Source organism: Mus musculus, chromosome 14 (genome assembly GCF_000001635.26).
Source record: "Mus musculus strain C57BL/6J chromosome 14, GRCm38.p6 C57BL/6J".
Classification (NCBI taxonomy): domain Eukaryota; kingdom Metazoa; phylum Chordata; class Mammalia; order Rodentia; family Muridae; genus Mus; species Mus musculus.
This window is the reverse complement of record NC_000080.6, coordinates 53,225,038-53,245,178: the sequence shown is the minus strand read 5'-3', so window position 1 is coordinate 53,245,178 and position 20,141 is coordinate 53,225,038. Positions and strand designations below refer to the sequence as shown.

Sequence of the window (20,141 nt, the reverse complement as noted above, 5' to 3'; positions counted from 1 at the left end):
CTCTCTCTCTCTGTGTGTGTGTGTCTGACTCTGTCTCTCTCTTTCTCTTATTCGTGTGTGTGTGTGTGTGTGTGTGTGTGTGTGTGTGTGTTTGTTTTTCTGCATGTGATCAATCAAAATGAGATCAATGAGAACCTTAACAGGTTTCATTCAGAGAGACAAAATTTTTAAACAATTTTTATTAGATATTTTCTTCATTTAAATTTCAAATGCTATCCCAAAAGTCCCCTATACCCTCCCCCTGCCTTGCTCCCCAACCCACCCACTCCTGCTTCTTGGCCATGGTGTTCCACTCTACTGGGGCATATCAAGTTTGCAAGACCAAGGGGTCAGAGAGGCAAATTTTTTATAGATATTTTCTTTATTTACATTTCAAATGTTATCCCCTTTCCTAGTTTCCTCTCTGAAAATCCCCTATCACCTCCACACTGCCCCTGCTCCCCAACCCACCCACTCCTGCTTCCTGGCATCCCCCTATACTGGGGCATAGAACCGTCACAGGACCAAGGGTCTTTCCTCCTATTGATGAATGACTAGGCCATCCTCTGCTACATATGCAGCTAGAGCCATGAGTCCCATCATGTGTTGTCTTTGATTGTTGGTTTAGTCCCAGGGAGTTCCAGGGGTACTGGTTAGTTCATATTGTTGTTCCTCCTATGGGACTGCAAACCTCTTCCTCACCTTGGGTACTTTCTCTAGCCCCTTCTAGGGTCCCTCTGTTCCATCCAATGGATGACTGTGTGCATTTACTTCTGAATTTGTCAGGCACTGGCAGAATCTCTCAGGAGACAGCTATATCAGGCTCCTGTCAGCAAAATCTTGTTGGTATCTGCAGTAGTATCTGGGTTTGGTGGTTGTTTATTGGATGGATCCCCAGATGGGGCAGTCGCTGGATGGTCATTCCTTCAGTCTCTGCTCCAAACATTGTCTCTGTAACTCCTACCATGGGCATTTAGTTCCCCCTTCTAAGAAGGAATGAGGTATCCACACTTTGGTCTTCCTTCTTCTTGAGTTTCATGTTTTTTGCAAATTGTATCTTGTGTATTCTGAGCTTCTGGGCTAATATCCACTTATCAGTGAGTGTATATCGTGTGTGTTCTTTTGTGATTGGGTTACCTCCAGAGAGGCAATTTTGTGTGAAAGGCAACATACAAAGTACAGAATCTTTCTTGTGCAGATCAGAGAGTGCTCAGTGTGGTAGCAGTGAACAGTGAGAGCAGAAAAGCTTATTAAAAGCAGGGAGGAAGGGAGATACAGATTCCAACACCAGACACTGCCTGGAAATAAACCAACTTGATTTGAGTTAAGGAACCAGGAAGCAAGTGCTCACAATGTAAGCAGTGTTAGCTAGAGGCTGACGAACCATGATGGCTGCACCTATGTGTACAATGAACAGATCATGGGTCACATGAATATGGCCAACTCAGCCATGTATCCTAGCCAGGTCCAAAACATGTTTATGTCCATTTCACCACCACCTGGTGAATGAAATCGGAATTGAGGGGTATTTGGTGAAGGACAGTCTTCAAAATGTTTTACTTTTGTTAACACAATTTAAAACTCAAGAATCTGCCATGTGATCACACCTCTAGGCTGGATATCTGGAGTCCATCTGGATAAGGGACTCTGGGACACAACTGGGATTAGAGACCTCACAGCCACTTACTCTCTGCTTTCAGATCAGTTGTCATCACTGTAGAGCCTTCAACTGCTTCAAAATGAAAGTTCTTTGATGAGGGGTGAGAACTGCATTCATATCCATGTTAATTATAAATATTTAGAACACAGAAACTACACTCATTTAGGAAAGAAGCTGTAGTGGGTTCTCCTCTAGGGTATATGACCTCAGTTATGGGTATTTAACTGGATTTACAGTATTGGGGCAGAGTTCCTTGTTATTGAGCAGGCCTTAAGTCTAATAGGACATGTATTAGTTTCTTCTAATATGGAAGAGCTGCTATTACACCCTTGTGGATATAATGACATGGTGGTCATTTGTTTGGTTCCCATGGAGTCTTATAGAGCACCTCTGTACACTATGAGAACTCATCTTCATGGCAGAGTCTTCAGGTCAGTTCTAGCTATATTCCTCCAAGTCCTATGTCTGAAGTACATGGAGGCCTAAGAAAATTGGTCTTACCTTCAAGTTCTATGAGGCAATCAATGGCAGTGGTGATAGCCCATTTCATCCATTTCATTTGGAAGAAGCTCTTGAAACCCCCTGACCAACAACTTGAAAGGAGGGTTCACTTGCCTGACACTGGGGCTTTTATTAGATTTAGCATTTATTTAAGTTTTAACAAGCTGTCGTCTGAGAGATTCTGTTCTGTGTTGTGCCATTAGGAATAGCTTTTGGAGTTTAGAAATGCAGTTTGACATTCCATTGTGCTCCCTAAGCAGTAAGATAGCACACACTTCTTTGCTGATCTTTATATTTAGAACTGAGTCTCTCTTAAGACACACCACAGTTGTGTTTTTTATTTATTTATTTATTTATTTATTCATTTATTTATTTATTTATTTATTTATTTATTTATTTAAATTTCAGGTCTTTCTTCCTTTAGGAAGAGATAAATATGAATACTAGAACATTTTAGTTTAAATTAGCGTTTTGTTTATAAAATTGAGAAGAATCAAAGCCTTGGCCTCCTTTCCCATCTTAAGAATTATTAGAGAACCCACATCCCAGGTGAGTGACTACACAGGTTGTCAGGATTCAATCAAGGTAATGGAAGAGGAGAGTGGTCAGTAATGGGAGAGCTTTCTAGATAGTCTTTATGACCAAGCTCCCTCCTACATGATGTGTAGAGCTGGGCAGGAGGGAAGGAGGGAAGGAGGGAGGGAGGGAAGGAGGGAAGGAGGGAAGGAGGGAAGGAGGGAAGGAGGGAAGGAGGGAAGGAGGGAAGGAGGGAAGGAGGGAAGGAGGGCAGGAGCTCCCTCTCAGGCCATCATCCTGAAAGCTCCAACAGCAGTAGTTCATGAGCACCTTCACTAAATGAAGACTGTCAGGAGTGTGGTAGTTTGAAAGAGAATGGCCCCACAGGCTCAAACATCTGAATGTTTTGTTCTCAGTTGGTAGACTGTTTAGGAAGGATCATGAGGTGTGCTTTTGTCAGAAGAGGCATGTTATTAGTGGTGAGCTTTGGAATCTTGAAGCCCAAACCAGGCCCAGTTCTTGCTCTTGTTCCCCCACCCCCACCCCAGCTTGTTTGTGATAAAATGTAAGCCCTTAGCTACTGCTTCAAATCCATGCCTGCCTGCCTACCTGCCTGCCTGCCTGCCTGCCTGCCTGCCTGCCTGCCTGCCTGCCTGACTGACTGATTGCTACATTCCCCACCACAATTTTTTCACCCTCTGATACTGTGATCAATCCCTCAATTCAATGCTCTTTTTGTAAATTGTCTTGATCATGGTGTCTCTTCACAGCAATAGACAAACTGAGTCAGGAAATGAGGTGGAACTCCCTGTAACATGGACCTTGGAGAGGAAGAATGTAAATATCTTAAGTCGTGAGACTGAAGCAGACTTTGAAAGCTGGAGTCTATGTTCTTCATGTATTATAAATTTATAGGGTAATATCAAAAGATTATTGGAAAACTTAAATCAGTTGATTATGTGAGAATCTTGGACGCACTTAATCCCATGTTAGGGTTTCCCTGGAGATGATTGCTGGCAGAGGACATACACTTAGAGAGAGTGCGTTATTTCTGGGGGTCAAAGCCTGGGTTCTAGCACTGACATTCATCCTATCCTGTCAGAACAACCACAAATACCTTCATTTGTAAGAATTTGATCTGTGGTTTGTTGGTGTTTTCAGGAAGCAAGGGAAGCACCGCTTTAATGAAAGCACAGAGCCTCCCTCTCAGGGCCTCCCCCTGAGCCCTCCTGCACCCTTGGTTCATGTGCAGCTTCCCCTGCAGTCTCCCTCACTGTGTCACTCAGAGCACAGTAGTACAGGGCAGAGTCTGACAGCTGCGCTGAGGACTTCTGCAGATGGAAGGAGCTGCTGCTCTTATGGAGAGTGGCGTGGAACCCTTGGTGCTCGGTCCTCTTGTTGTCTGTGAAGCTCTTCAGGAGTAGCCGAGGGGATTCATTGAGATGTTGCACATACCAGAAAAGGAAAGGATTTGAGTAAATAGTCTGATAGGTGCAGTTCAGCATCACAGGCAACCCTTCTGTGAGAGTGACCAGGCCTTCTGTCTGGGTCACGGAGTCTCCATCGCCATTGCTCCTCCCTGAAAAATAAATAATAAAAAAGAATGAGCAACTAAATAAACATGTAAACAGAGAAGAATTAATTTTTTTATGTGAGAAGGAACACTAAAGACTATCAGGATTGTAAGAAAATGACGTCATTAACCTTAGAGTACAATGTGACTTACTGAGCATTAGGAGGAGCACAAGAACTGAGCAGGTGACAGGACGCATGTTCAGGGAAGAAATGACACTTGGTCCTTGAGTGCACCAATCTCACAGGGCAATCCTCCTGCAGGATCTCCTCACACTCCTCACTCACAGACAAGGACCTCTCTCTGTCTGCACAGTGAGTCTGCCACGTTGTTAAGTCACCACCCGAATGAGATGTTAACCACATCTGAAGGGGCAGCGCCCTCTGCTGGTTTCCCTTCAACCTGCACCACAGTTTTCTGCACAGGACATTATAAACTTGGAACCTCACCCAAAGGAGTCAGGTCTCAAGCCTCCAGCGGATGTCTGAAATCACTAGTGTTACTGACTCATTTTTATCCTACCGTATTTAGTGTGGTGAGTGGACATAAAAGAATATACACACTCAAATATACCTCTGATAAAATTTATCTACTTTTTCTCATGTTATTAGCTCTTAGAGAATGTTGTGCAATGAAGCTTAATTTTATTCATCTGTTCTTTCCAGTCTAACACAGTTCTGTGTCATCAAGCCCTTTCTAAAACAAACCACATCAGGTTTTGTGTTACAGCTTATGTTGTCCATCTACTGTTGGATATGTGGCCATCAGTGGAGGATGTCTATGGACCAGAAGCTGCACTTTTGAAGGAAACAGATAGGAATGGCCACTTACCTTTTCCTGATGGAATTCTGTTTGGTCTGATCCTTTGAAAGTCTTAGTTGTACTGTTAACCTCTCTGAGTTCATATGAGCAGCTACCCTGCTATGTCCAGAAAACACTGCTCCCTTGTAGTCATCCACCATGTATGACTCTTATAGTTTTCCACTCCCTCTTCTTCAAGGAGCCCAGGGAACCTCTGAGTCTAGGGAGTAGGGTATGGGATATAGATGCCCAATCAGGGGCTGAGTCAGCTACAGTCTCTTCTTCCCTAAAGCATAGCGAGTTCTGTCCTCTGATAATATCTATGTGCAGCAGCAAGGGAAATGGTGAAATTTTACTTCAAGTTTTAAATGATGGAGAATGCGGAAAACTGTTCTAAATTGTTTGAGTGACTTGAAGCTCACATTCTTATTTTGTGTTTTGATGTCTACGTTATCGCTGGCACTTGAAAACTAGCAACTGGGAAATGCTGTACTGGAAAGCCTGTGGTACAGGATGCGGATGGTGCTTCAGGCCCCATTGTAGATTTGAGGACAGATGGACTGCAGGTCCCTGTGGAGCAGGGTGCACTTGTGGCACAGAAGTGCATAGCTTAGTCAGCAGGCTGTTTATGATGTGTAGGGAGAAGGGTTTAGCTTTCTTGTCCAGTAGAATTCTCAGGGTCTCTTTTCTTTCCATAGCTGAACAAATGCCAATGGAGAGCTTAGGATGCTTTCCAGGTTCTTGCTTATAGCAAGGGAAGCAGAGAGAGGCACTGTCTACATAAGTGCAGTTGATGATGGCACTGGACCCTTCTGGCCTCTTAGGATGAAAGAAAGCTCTTACACATGCTGACCTTGGCTCATCCCTATCCAGAAAGATGGAAAGAGAAGAGAAAGGCTGTGGCATCATCACTTCCAGGATTCTCTTTGTCTATAGTAACTAAAGAAATCCTGAGTAAAACAGTGGTCCCATAGATGTCTCAGGAATGCCCACTGATGATTCTCTGGCCCTAGAATATTAACTCATTAATGAGATATAGACAGAAAAATGTAAATAAACTAGCAACACATGTCTTCATTGTTCTTCCCAGATCTTGATGACTGGCAGTTGACTTATAATTATCAGAGGGTGGTTGTTTCTCAGTAACAATTCTAGCTCTGGAGTCGTCCACTCAGCCACTGAGAAAAAGGCTTTGCTTCTGCCCCAAGCCTTAATCATCAGCATACACAGAAGTGAGCTCTCCGCATATTCCTTAGCAGTTGAGATTTACTACCACCTTGTGGTTGCATTCAAAGCCAGTCAGGACTCTAGTTAAGTGCTCTCTGACCCTATGAGTGACTCAGACACATGAAACAGCAACATGTCATATCAAATATGTTCTAATATTGAAAGATCAATAATGGTATTTGTACACACTAGTGAGGTTATTTCTTAGCTTTAAACCTAATGCATCATATACACTATATTTCACATGCAAGTGTATATATGTGACGTTTTCATATATAAATGTATGTGTGATATATTCCGATATAATGTGTGTATATGTAACATTACTTCTATCTAGTACTGTATTTACTAATCCACTCTCATATCACAGAGTACTTTTATCATTTATCAAGCAACTCTTCCTTTTCTTGGAAATGATATTTAGGTCTCTGTTTGTTCTTGAGAGTTATGACACCTGAGAAATGGCTTTTTTTCATGTCTCTTATAGGCTTTCGGTTGCAAGAGGACAATGTTCCACCTATTTCAGTGAATTCTTATTGACAATGTAGATGTGATATTTTTATACTTGTGTCTCACCTTCCAGAGAAGTCATTCTGGAATCTCAAATACACATAACTACTTTAATCCCAAACAATTAAAGTAAATTTAGTTTATAGATGAAAGCATCCATTTTTAAAAGTGATGTTTGATTGAGTGGCAAAGTGGCAAATCAGAGAAAGATTAGACAGAATAGGATATGCCCAGCTCTTATTAGGAGAGATGGGAAAAGGAAGAGAGACAGGTTGAGAGAACGAGCCAGACAGGTGAAGACAGATTGAGACAGAAATGAGAAGGAGCCAGAAGATTAGGACAAATTGCTCAAGTGATTTGGAGCCAAGCAGAGCAGTTCATGGAAAGAAGCCAGATTGAATTAGTCAGCTTGGAAAAGAGTTTGAGCTAGAACATCTGAGTTGAACCAGCCAGCCAGAGTTCAGAAAGAGCTAGAAAAAATTATCTTATCCAGAAGTAAGTCTCATAGGCTAAAATAAATTCTAGGCTAAGATAAGATTGGACAGAGGTTAGAAGGTTCCACGACTAGGCCTAGGCTAGAAGACAGAGGCAATAAACTTCAGAGACTACAATTACATCTGAGAATAAGAGACTTTTACAAACATAACTTCATAATAAAAGTCCTGGAGAGGCTAGAGATATAAGGGATATACCTCAACAAAATAATCAATATACAGCAAGCTCACAACCAAAACTCAACTTAATAGAAAAATTTCAAAGCATTTCCACTAAAATCAGGAACCTGACAAGGTTGTTCATATTTTAGTGCTTGAATCTTAGCTAGGGTAATTAGACAACTAAAGATCAAGGAGACACAAATAAAAAAGGAAGTCAAAGTATCTTTATTTGAAGATGATTTGATTTTATATGATAAAGACTCAACCAGAAACTCCTACAGCTGATAACACTTTTATCAAAGCAGCAAGCTATAAAAGTAACATGCAAAACTCAGTAGACTTCCAAACAGTAATGACAAACACATTAAGAAAAAATCAGGGAAACAACTCATATAACAACTGTCTCAAAAATAATAAAATAGCTTGTATAAACTCTACCCATGTGAATGAAAAATGTATATAATAACCTACCCTAGATCCCAGGATAGGTAATGAAAATGTGGTACATATACACAATGAAATATCACTCAACTATTAAGCAATGAAATTTACAAGTAAATAGATGGAAGTAAAAAAAAATCATCCTTAGTGAGGTAACCCAGACCCCCCAAAACAAATATAGTATGTATTCTCTTAAATGGAGATATTAGCTTTTAAATCTTCAATAGGCTTCCCACAATCTTTACACCTACAGAAGTTCAGAATAAGTTAGTGAACTAGGGTTGAGGGAAATTTTGTTGAATGGGGAAACATAGAATAAATCGTAAAAGAGACAGGATGAGAGTGGAACAGGAGAGTTAAACAGAAGGTAGGAGGGGTGAGAAGATAAGGGAGGGAATATAGGGAAATAAACTAAGCTCCAACTGAGAGATCATATGGAATCTACTACAGAACTAGCTTCTTAATATATACATACGTGTGTGTGTGTGTGTGTGTGTGTGTGTGTGCATGTGAGTGTAAATGGAATCAAATAACAGGGAGACAAAGCACCAAATTAGCCTCTCTTATCAACAAATGAAACCACCAGTTCCAAGAATAGGTATTATCTGAGTTGTTGGTCAAGGTGCTCATGGATATAATCAAATAACTCAGAGAATTTCCTAGTTTTCAAGGCTATTCATTGCTCTCCACAAACTGATGGTAGTATGCTGTTGTTGAAGACAATACTTATACATCCCGTTAAAAATGGAGACGTCAAGCTGTTGCCTAAATGGAGTTTTCACTCCTATGGACTGGTGTTCATATAGAAGAAGGTACTCTGAGCATTACTAGAGGAGAGAGATAAGCACAAACATAGCTCTAATACTTTGATCTACAATGGTGATCTGCCTAAACGATACACTAGTGCAAAAATGTCACAAATGATATTGGACTATCTCTGAATGGAATTAAGACCCACTCCATGAGAAGGAACCTATGCCTGGTACTTCTTTTGGTGGTCAAAAACCTGAGACTAGATAGGTTATGACCTAGGGGAAAACCAAATATGGTTCTTCTAAAGAAATGTATCAATATAATGATTTCTAATGACTTTGTGCTATAGCCATAGATCAATGTCTTGTTCAGACATCATTAGGGAAGCATCCCCTCGAAGTAGACAGGAACAGAGAGACCTACAACTTCACAACTGGAAAATGTACAGAAAATGAGAGACTTTGGAACACCTAGTGCTAAATGGAATGTTTCCATTGAACTCCTTCCCTCAAGACCCAAGTAATTTTATAGAAGAGAAAGCAGAAAGATTGTAAGAGCCAGTGGTCATGGAAGGCAGTAAGGAAATAATGCCTTTTAGAACCAATAGGACTGATTTACATGTGAACTCATAGAAGTAGTGACAACATGTACAAGGTGTGCACAGACCTAATACACACAGAGCTTCATTTCTGATAGGAGGAAATGGGCAAGGTCCTCATACCTAAACAAGAGGTCTCCAATTGACAATGTCTCATAAAGGAAAGTTGAGCTTTGTCCAACAAAGTTTGACGGTGTATACAAACCACACTTGAAGACAACCTCATGCCCAGAAACAGATGGCAAACACAAATAAACTCAAAAGTATTTTTAGAGATTGTTCTTCTCTCATGATGCTCTATCTGGCCATTGTTTTCTTTCTTGTATATGATGGTTTTGAATTATGTGTTTTTATGGATTCTTTTTTTTTGGTTTGTGCATGTGTCTCTGCATGTGTATATGCTTCTCATCCTAGAAACTACATTTTCTTAAGTTTCCCTGAGGTTTGAAGAGCTGAGAAGAGACTTACAGACATAAGGCAATCCATTCACAAAGCAAGGAGTAGGAATGGTGGTGTGTAGTTGCCCAGCTCTTTAGCACTCACTCATTCTGTATTCAAGCACAGGTATCTAGAGCCTGTTCACTGGACCTCATGTGTCTATAAATCTATTTAAAGCACAATTTTCTGAACAGATGTAAACAAAATAGAATCTCCTCTCTTATGAGGATGGACACACAAGAGAAAAATCTCCACTGCTTTTTATTTTTTAATTTTATACCTAAAATTTCATAAAATCAAAGAACTAGAAATTATTGCAATATCCCTTATATCATATTTAATATATGCAATGTACATTCTAAACTAGAAAGAAAAATAATAACTACTTCTTGAACAGAATACTGGTCAATATAGCGTATGAAAAACAAGAAGGGAGAGGGCGTTACTTAATGTGACCAAGCATCCATAGCCTGTTCTGAATCAGCTGTGCTTTCCTGCTGAGCACAGCAAAAGAACTAAACAGAAGTCACAGGTTAGACTGTATAGCACAGTGCATGCTGACTTGTCACATTGTGTAATTTAAGAGTCCTATCAGGGCTTTTTAATTGGGTACAACAATAACCACACTTAAGGAAAGGCCCTTAGCTCAGCAGTAGATAACAATACAGAATGAATCCAATGGTGCTGATATGTCATATTGCTCAGTTTGAGCTTTTCCTTCCTTCCTTCCTTCCTTCCTTCCTTCCTTCCTTCCTTCCTTCCTTCCTTCCTTCCTTCCTTGTGTCTATATATTTAGGAATCTATACATAACAGCATTTATAGAAAAAGTAGCCAGACGCCTTGAATTGGTGGTGGGGTGGGAGAGGCTATGTTGGAGAGGTTGAAGTGAGAAAAGGAAAGGGGAAAAGTGCTTACATTTTAATTTCATTTTTTTTATTAAAAAAGAGCAAAAAGTGGTACAAGGCATTAGTTGTCAATCTAAAGAAGACATAAATACATATATTAACATATAATCAAAGAATAAGCTAGTGACCTTGTGAGTGGGATGATTCCAGGTGCATGAAAGACCAACACATGGAAATTTGGGTAAAACATTATGAAGAAGATAGACCAGAAACTGAAGGAAGAAAGAAAGAATGACAGTCTCTGACCTGCCAATTCTGTTTATCCTCTGCATATGCATAGAATTCGAGCCATGCACAGAGACATTAATAATTCATTATTTTTCTTATTAAAAATGTTTATATTAATGATAAACATCCTGAGAAAGAAATTAGGAAAACAACATCCTTCACAATAGCCACAAATAATGTAAAATATCTCGATGTAACTTTAACTAAGCAAGAAAAAGACATGTATGACAAGAACTTCAAATATTTGGAGCAAGAAATTAAAGAAGATAAAATGTAGTGGATTGGTCTGATGCTGATTGTATTCTAATGCTAAACACTGGTTCTTCAAGATGTGGTTTTCTGGGATTCGCAGATCCTCATGTCCTCAAAGTGATGCCATGTGAAACTTCTCGCCAATTTAACTGGTCAATAAAAGGTTAGAGCCTGTGATTGGGCAGTGGTGAGAGAAAGGTAGGACTGGAGGACCAAGTGGGGGAGCAGTTGCCAGTAGAGAGAGGAGAAAGAAGAGAAAAGAAGAAGAAGCTGCAATGGACTAGAACAGCATGGCCAGAAGAAACAGCAAGTAACAAGGGGCTTATACCTGGGAAATAAGTTAGTATAGTCCTAGAATTGCCCAATTTAGTCTGATGGCTTGTAACTAAAATAACTGTATTGTTTGTCTTTTATATGGGCTTGTTAGGATTATAAATTCTTTCTACAATACCAGAAGACAGAAAGACCTCCCATAATCATGGACCAGTAGGATTAGCATACTAAAAATGGCAACCCCAAGCTGGGATTTATTAATATGACAATACTGTGTGTGTGCATGCATGTGCATGTTTAGCCACCCATGTGTGCATATTCATGTGGAGATAAGAGGTCAATCTTGGGTGTCATTTTTCTGAAGTTATCTACCTTGTTTATTTTAGACAAGCTCTCTCACTGATACATGGAGTTTATTGTTAGGCTAGGATGGCTACATGGCATCTCCTCAAATGCATTTCTGAACCAGCTAGAAAATCTCTCTTACTTTTTTTTTAATTCTGAGTATTCATCCTCCTAGGCTGTATGCACAGAAGTAAAATATCTTCTTGTACAATTGTCACCAATTGAGGGAGAAGAAACTAAAATTCTGTACTGCAGGCAGTGAGCTCAAATGTGCTAGCACTATGACTCTTGCCTATATTTCAGCAGGACGTGAAAACCTTAGGAAAAAAGAATCTATATACGATGTTCCCATAGCAAAATCAATCATATACACCAGGAAAATGCATACAAAATATGCATATGCTTATAAGATAAAAGATGCAGAAGGAATCATACTACAATTTCTCAAGTAGATTTGAAGAATTTAAGATGGCAACAAAATAGAATAATACATTTATAACCATCAAGATTTCTTTGGAAAAAATACCAGTGAGCTCAAATTCCGTATTCTCCTGTCTTATTTTTAGTGGTTGTGAGAACCGACATAATTATGACAGACCTCTAAGATTTCCTGGTTCTGGTAAATTACTATATTAACTAACAATGTATCAGATTGGTCCCTAAATGGAAGTGCTTAAATATTATGACCAACTCTTATCAGTACATTTAGAACCAAAAGAAGAAAATGCAGGAAATTAAATATGAAAGACTGAGTAGAGAAGGCAAATTTCAGGAAAAAAAAATTGAAGATCAGTCCTTTCATGTCTGTATACATGACACATAAAATGACACACGAAAGTCCAGCTTCTGGTATTTCCCCATCAGCCATTTAGTCTATCCACTATCCAAGCAATGTCCACTCAGAAAATGGTTCTCATAGATAATAACAGTTATTCTCCAAGAATAACACTGTTATCCCTCCATTCTAAGGAATTAGGACTGAGCAGTAGATAATTTTGAAAATATGCAAAAGACTCCTGAGCTGAAGTCAGACAGTGGATATTTTAGGTAGAAATGAGTTGTGGAACGACAAGACAGCTGGAACTGCTCAACTGTCCTTCTCTCCTCACCAAGTTCAAAAAGATACTTCAAAGACATAAGGAGAGAAATCACAGGTCCGAGCACCCCCTGAAATGGGTGTTTGTGTTCAGCTCCCTGTACAGCCCAAGACACTGTATCTTCTCCATTCCAAAGAACTACAATTGAGAATTGGATATAGTGGATGGTTTAGCTTGCAAAGGCAGCTGGTACTGCGCAACTTCCTATTTCTCCTCACGAAGTTGAAAGAGATGTTCCAGAGACCACAAGGAGAGATCTTGAGTCTGAGCACCACAGCCATCGGTGTTTTTGTTCGGCTCCCCCTGCAGCCCCACACACTGTGTGCTCACAGCACAGAAGTACACAGCCCAGTCGCTCCAGTGCACAGAGGCTTTCCGCAGGTGGAAGGAAGAGTTACTCTTGCTGAACTCAGCCTCAAAGCCATTCACTCCTTGAACCACTGGGTCTCCTGGATAGTACTTGAGGAGCAGCTGCAGCCCCTGCCGCGGGTACTGGACATACCAGAACAGATAAGGTGTCCCAAAGTAGGAATACTTGCATCTCAGCTGCAGAGAGGCTCCTTCAGAGACAGTGACGCGAGCATCGGGCTGCGTCACTGACTGAGCTTGGGCATCTCCTGCAAAGGAATATTAGGTCAGGAACTGTAGTGCAGACTTCACTGAGGACAGTCAGGATCCGGGGATACAGAGACCACAAGAAAGCTGTACTCACTCAGGAGAAAGTGTATCCCCAGCACTGGGAGGAGCGCCAGGAGCATGACTGAGCCTTGAGAAGGCTGCAGCTCTGTTGTGGAGAAACTCTGGAACAGGACAGGCAGGAAAGCAGCTGAGGAAAGCAAGAGCTTGAAAGCAGGTGTAGGGAAGAGTCTGCTGGAGAAGTCTCCCGTTCACATAAAAACTGACGCTGCATACGCGAACCTGGAAGGTTTTGAATATCTGATTCTTGTCACTTGCCTTTGCTAAATACTCAGCCAGCTGCAAGAGGGATGAGATGTGAGCAGGTGGAGATCTTCAAAGGAAGAAGGAACACTAGTGAGTGCAGCACCGCCCTCTGGAGGCCATAGGAGGAACCAAATGTCTTGTGGGTCCACAGCCTGCCTCCTGCTGTGTTCCTGTTTCACAGACATTGAAAACTTTCACAAAGCACATTGCTTCTTTCCTAATCTTTGATGAGGTATTAGTTCTAGCATCTAGTGGAAGTGGATGGCTTGTTAAAAATCCTTATGAAAACAGGTTATGAAATAAACCCCACACTTGAGAGGCAATCGTCTCAGGCTGAGTGTGAGTGGCTACCACAGCCATGGTGGTGATACTTTATGGCACAGGTATCGCCCTTGGTGGATGCTCTGCAGCACAGAGACAACTGGGAAACACTCGACGTTAGATTACCTCGGCTATCTATGGCAAGTTGGGAGTCTAGAAAGGAAGGTTTGACTGCTAAAGCTAGCAGAATTACAACTCTGAGACCCCCGTGGCTAAAGTACTATCCCCCAGAAAAGAAATTTAGGATTAATGACTCTAGGTTTTTTCCTGGGTCAAAGGAATGCAAAGGCTCAGTGTTAATACATATGTTCTTTGATTCTAGGAACAAAAAGGAAATTCTTCCCAAGGGTCTTCTCTCATCTGTTCTTTCTCATAGGGATTGTCTTTCCAGGGGACGGGGGAAGGGTTACCTATGTCAGCAATTTGTGATTGTTTAGTTTATAGACGAGCCTATGGAATGTGTGTGTGTCTTTCTGTTTCTTTTAAATTTCCCCCCAAATAAGCCAAATTCCAAAAGTGTAAGAAGAATGGCAATCACTTAAGAAGTCAGAAGCTGGAAGGAGTTAGAGTCATATTGAAGTTTGGTCAGAAAGAAGGAAGCACAGTAAAAACAAAGACCAGCAACTCATGCTGGCTTTCAGTTCACTGTGGCAGTTTGCAGAACCCAGCATGTATGTGTGCATGTGTATGATTATGGTGGTTTGAATATGCTTGAATATCCTGGTTGGAGTAGGTGTGGCCTTCTTGGAGGAATTGTGTCACTGTGGGAGTGGCCTTTGCAACCTTCATCCTACCTACCTGGAAGTCAGTTTTCTATTAGCCTACAGATGAAGATGTAGAAACTCAGCTCCTTCGATGTCATGCCTGCCTGGATGCTGCCATGCTCCCACTTGATGATAACGGACTGAACCTGTGAACCTGTAAGCCAGCCCCAATTAAATGTTCTCATAAGAATTGCCTTGGCCAGCTGGGTGGTGGTGGCACACGCCTTTAATCCCAACACTCGGGAGGCAGAGATAGGCAGATTTCTGAGTTAGAGGCCAGCCTGGTCTACAGAGTGAGTTCCAAGACAGCCAGGGCTACACAGAGAAACCCTGTCTCAAACAAACAAACAAACAAACAAACAAACAAACAAACAAACAAACAAACAAGAATTGCCTTGGCCATAGTGTCTCTTCACGGCAATGGAAACCCTAAGACAGAAGTTGATCAACCAAAATGAGGTCATTGAGACCTTAACAGCTACCATTCAATGAGGTAATTTTGTGCCAAATACAGCACACAAAGGACAGAATCCTCTTCAGACACAGGTAGGGAGGAGAGATACACATTCCAATACCAGACACTGGAGATAAACCAATGTGACTCTGAATTACGGAGCCAAGAAGCAAATGATTATGATGTAAACCAGTATTAGCTAAAGGCTGAGCAATCATGAGGTCAATACCTATGTGCACAGACCATGAGTCACATAAATAAGTCAAACTCAGTCATGCATCTTTGCCAGATCCAAAACATGTTTATAGCCACTTTACCATCAGCTGGACAACAGAAATTGTAATCAAAGAGTATTTGGTGAAGAACATCTTTCAAAATGTTTTACTTTTTGAATACAGTTTAAAATTCAAGACCATGAAATATCAGGTGATCACACCACTGGGCTCTTCTTGTACCCAGAGTCCATCTGGATAAGGGACTCTGGGACACAACTGGGACTAGAGACCTCACAGCCACTTACTCTCTGCTTTCTGATCAGTTGTTATCGCTATAGAGGCTTCAACCGCTTCAAAATGAAAGTTCTTTGATGAGGGGTGAGAACTACATTTATATCCGTGTTAATTATAAATATTGAGAACACAGTTAGAAGCTTCATGATCTAGGAAGGTGGCTGTAGTAAGTTCTTCCCTAGGGTCAATGACCTCTCCATCCTCAGGGAGTTAACTAGGTTTACAGTTTTAGGCTCAAGTTGCTTCCCTTGTAGCAACTTGACATAATAAGACATGTGTTAGTGTCTCCCAATGTGAAAGTGGCACCATTACACCCTTGTGGATATCTTGACATGGTGGTCATTGTTTTTATTCAGAGGATTCACATCTTGGTTTGACTATTTATTGCTTTTCTCCCTTGTAATTTTACATAACATCTCTGTACACTGTGAAAACTTGTCCAAAGGAAGGAGTCTTCAGGTCAGGTCTAGCTCAAGTTCTCCAAGTCAAATGTTCAAAGTATGTGGTAGCCTAAGCTATGAGACAATCAAGGGCGATGGTGATAGCCCATTTCATTTGGAAAAATCTCTTGAACCCCCTTGACCAACAACATGAATGGAGGGTTCCCATCCCTGGCACTGGGAGTTTTATTAGATTTGTCATTCATTCCAGGTTTGACAAGCTCACATCTAAGAGATTCTATTCTATGCTGCACCATTAAAAGTAGATTTTGGAGTTTATAAATACAATTTGACATTCCATTTTGCTTCCTAACTAGTAAGATAATATGCACAAAAATATGAATCTCTTGAGACACACCCTAGTTTTTTTAAATTTCAGAACTTTCTTCCTTACAAAGAAATAAATATCAGTACTAGAACATTTTATTTTAAACTAGTACTTTGTCTAGAGAATTGAAATTTGGTCTCCATTGCATATTTCAGGATTATGGGAGAACCTAACTCTAATCACAGGTAAGTGACTACATCAGGTCCTGCAGAGATGAACAAAGTGCAGTGGAAGAGGAGAGTGGTCATTAGTGGGGCAGGCTTTCTGCTCAGGGTCTATTATGAACAGCCTTGTTTGTACACAGAGTGTGGGACAGGGAAGGACCTGCCTCTCATGTCATCATCTTGAGAGCTCCAACAGCTGTTTCATGATCAGCTTTATCAAGTGGAGGCAGTCAGAAAGTGTGGTGGTTTGAATAAATATGACCGAAAAAGCTCATATTTTGGAGTGTTTGGTTCCCAGTTGGTGGTCTGTGTAGGAATCACCTGAGGTGTGGTCATCACAGAGGAACCATGTCACTGGTGATGGACTTTGAAACCAATGTCTCCCTCTTTACCCCTCACTTGTGATAAGATGTAAGGCCTCAGCTACTGGTCCAGGGCCATGCCTGGCTGGCTGCTGCTACACTCCCCACCATGATGGTCAACCCTATGAACCTCTGATCAAGCCCCCAGTTAAATGCTTCTTAATGGATTGTCTTGATCGTGGTCTCCTCACAGCCATAGATAAGTAAGTTAAGTCCAGAAGTTGGACTAAACTCTCTGTTTCATGGATCAAGGTGAGGAAGAATCTAAATAACTTAGGGAGTGATATTGAATAAAAATTTTAAAGATTAGAGTCTGTGTCCTCATTTAGGTCATGAATTTGTGGAGTAATAACAGAACGTTGTTGGAGAATTTAAATCACTGAATTTTGTAAGACGTCTTGGTAGAGAGATAAATCCCATATCAGAGTTTTCCTGGAAAACTTTCCTGTGAGAGAGGTCCTTGATTTAGGGAGAGAACAAAATGTCAGGGAACCAAATCCTGTTTCATTTAGGTTTGGTTTGGGTTGGGTTTTTATGGCACTGATTTTCATCCTACCCCATTAGAATATTTACCAATTCCTAGATTTGTAGGTGTCCGATCTCACATTTGTTCACATTTTTCAGGAAGCTAGAAAAACAACCGCTTAGCAAAAGCACATAGTCTCCCTCACAGGGCCTCCCCCTGAGCCCTCCTGCACCCTTGGTTCATGTGCAGCTTCCCCTGCAGTCTCCCTCACTGTGTCACTCAAAGCACAGAAGTACAGGGCAGAGTCTGACAGCTGCACTGAGGACTTCTGCAGATGGAAGGAGCTGCTGCTCTTATGGAGAGTGGCGTAGAACCCTTGGTGCTCGGTCCTCTTGTTGTCTGTGGAGCTCTTCAGGAGTAGCTTAGGGGCTTCGTTGAGATGTTGCACATACCAGAAAAGGAAAGGTGAGTAAGTAGTCTGATAGGTGCAGTTCAGCATCACAGGCAACCCCTTGGTGAGAGTGACCAGGCCTTCTGTCTGGGTCACTGAGTCTCCATTGCTCCTTCCTGTAAATAAGAAAGAAAGAGAGAGAGAGAGAGAGAGAGAGAGAGAGAGAGAGAGAGAGAGAGAGAGAGAGAGAGAGGAAAAAAGAATTGTTTTTTATGTGAGGAGGAACACTAAAGACTGCCTGAGTTGTAAGAAAATGACATCATTAACCCTTAGAGTACAATGTGACTTACTGAGCATTAAGAGGAGCACAAGAACTGAGCAGGTGTCAGGACGCATGTTCATGGAAGAAATGACACTTGGTCCCTGAGTGCACCAATCTCCCAGGGCAATCCTCCTGCAGAATCTCCTCACACTCCTCACTCACAGACAAGGGCCTCTGTCTGCACAGTCTCTCATGTTAAGTCAACACCCGAATGAGACCTTAATCACATCTGAAGGGACAGCGCCCTCTACTGGTTTCCCTTCAACCTGCACCACAGATGTCTGCACAGTACTTTGTCTATAAACTAGGAACCTCACCCAAAGGAATCAGGTCTCAAGCCTCCAGAGGATGCCTGAAATCACTTGTGTTACTGAACTATGTGTATCCTATGGTATTTAGCTTGCTGAGTGAACATAAAAGAATATGCACACACACAAATAGACCTCTGATATAATTTATATACTTTTAAATTTTTATTAGCTTTTACAGAATATTATGCAATGAATTTTGGTTATACTCATCTGTTCTTTCCAGTCCTTAAAAGATTTACTCACTCTTTCATACAAACCCAGTTTTGTGTCCCATCCTCCCATTTAAAATAAAACTCGTCAAGTTTTGTGTTATAGGTTGCAGTGCACATGTATTCTTGGATATGTGGCCTTCACTGGAGGGTAGTCTTTGTACCATGAGCTTCAACTTTAAAGAAAAAGGGTGGGGATGGAATTTTTCTGATTTGATCCTTTGCAACTTATCTGTACTGTCAACCTCTCTGAATTCACATGTGCAGCTGTTCTTCTATGTCCAGAAAACACTGCTTCTTTGTAGTTATCCACCACCTACAGCTCTTATAGTTTTCCATGCACTCTTCTTCAATGACCTCTGAGTCACTGAATAACTAGGAAGGAGGGTGTGGGCTACAGATGACCCATATGGGCCTGAGTCAGCTACAGTCTTTTCTTCTTTGCAGCATAATGAGTTCTGTTCTTTCATAACCTCTATGTGCTACAAGAAGGAAAGTATTAAAATTATATTTCAATTTTAAAACTAATTTTTAAAAAAAGAAGGATGGAGAGAATTGTCCTAAATGGAGTGGAGTGATTTGAAGCTAACATTCTAATTTTGTGTTTTTATGTCTACAGTAGAGATGGCTCTTAAAACTAACCCCTGACAAATGTTGCACTGGAAAGCCTGCAATACAGGATGTAGATGGGGATCCAGGCCTCACAGAAGGTTTGAGGACAGGCTACTAGAGCCATGGAACACTGTGCACTTTCATCAGTACTGTGCACTTTCAGAAGTACATGGCTTAGTCTTGAGGCTGATTGTCTGTGTTGTGCAGGGAGAAATGTTTGGATTTCTTATTCAGTAAAACTATAAATCTTTGGCTCTGTTTTCTTTCCATATTTCAACAAATGTCAATAATGAACGTAGGATGTTTTCCAGGTTCTTGCTTATACCAAAGGAAGCAGAGCAAGGCATTGTTTACATAAATGCAGTTGATGAGAGTGTTGGTCTCTTCTTTGAATCTCAGGATGGAAGGAAGCAGTTCCACCTGCTTGCCTTGGCTCATCTCTATACAGAAAGATGGAAAGAAAGGAGAAAGGCTGTGAGGCCATCACTTTCCAAGTTTCTCCTTTTTTTATGGTAACTAGAGAAAATCTGAGTAAGATGGCACACCCCTAGATGTCTAAAATGCCCACTGACTATTCTGTGGCCCAAAATATTAACTCACCATCCAAATACAGCCACAGAAATATCAATAAAGTGGGAAAGATGGCTTCATTGTTCTGCCCAATTAAATTAAAATCCAATGTAGATCATGGTGACTACAGCTATCAGACTATTGTTCTTTCTTATTAACAATTCTAGCTCTAGAATCATCCCTCCTCACTCACTGACAAAAAAGCCTACACCATCAACACACA

The 20,141-nt window shown here is 41.0% G+C and overlaps 2 pseudogenes, 3 gene segments (V, D, J or C) and 1 further gene; all 6 read right to left on the bottom strand.

The window, feature by feature from the left end:
* Positions 1–20,141, bottom strand: part of Tcra (T cell receptor alpha chain) — a 1,796,232-nt gene that overhangs the window by 979,020 nt on the left and 797,071 nt on the right.
* Positions 3,935–4,428, bottom strand: Trav12n-3 (T cell receptor alpha variable 12N-3). The segment is given in 2 exon segments: positions 3,935–4,235; positions 4,383–4,428. Coding segments are annotated over 2 exon segments (347 nt in total).
* Positions 5,616–5,895, bottom strand: Trav5n-3 (T cell receptor alpha variable 5N-3; annotated as a pseudogene). The gene is given in 1 exon segment: positions 5,616–5,895. A coding segment is annotated over 1 exon segment (280 nt).
* Positions 13,077–13,511, bottom strand: Trav9n-3 (T cell receptor alpha variable 9N-3). The segment is given in 2 exon segments: positions 13,077–13,370; positions 13,466–13,511. Coding segments are annotated over 2 exon segments (340 nt in total).
* Trav12n-2 (T cell receptor alpha variable 12N-2) lies at positions 17,779–18,295 on the bottom strand. The segment is given in 2 exon segments: positions 17,779–18,070; positions 18,244–18,295. Coding segments are annotated over 2 exon segments (344 nt in total).
* On the bottom strand, positions 19,510–19,786 carry Trav5n-2 (T cell receptor alpha variable 5N-2; annotated as a pseudogene). Its single transcript is given in 1 exon segment — positions 19,510–19,786. A coding segment is annotated over 1 exon segment (277 nt).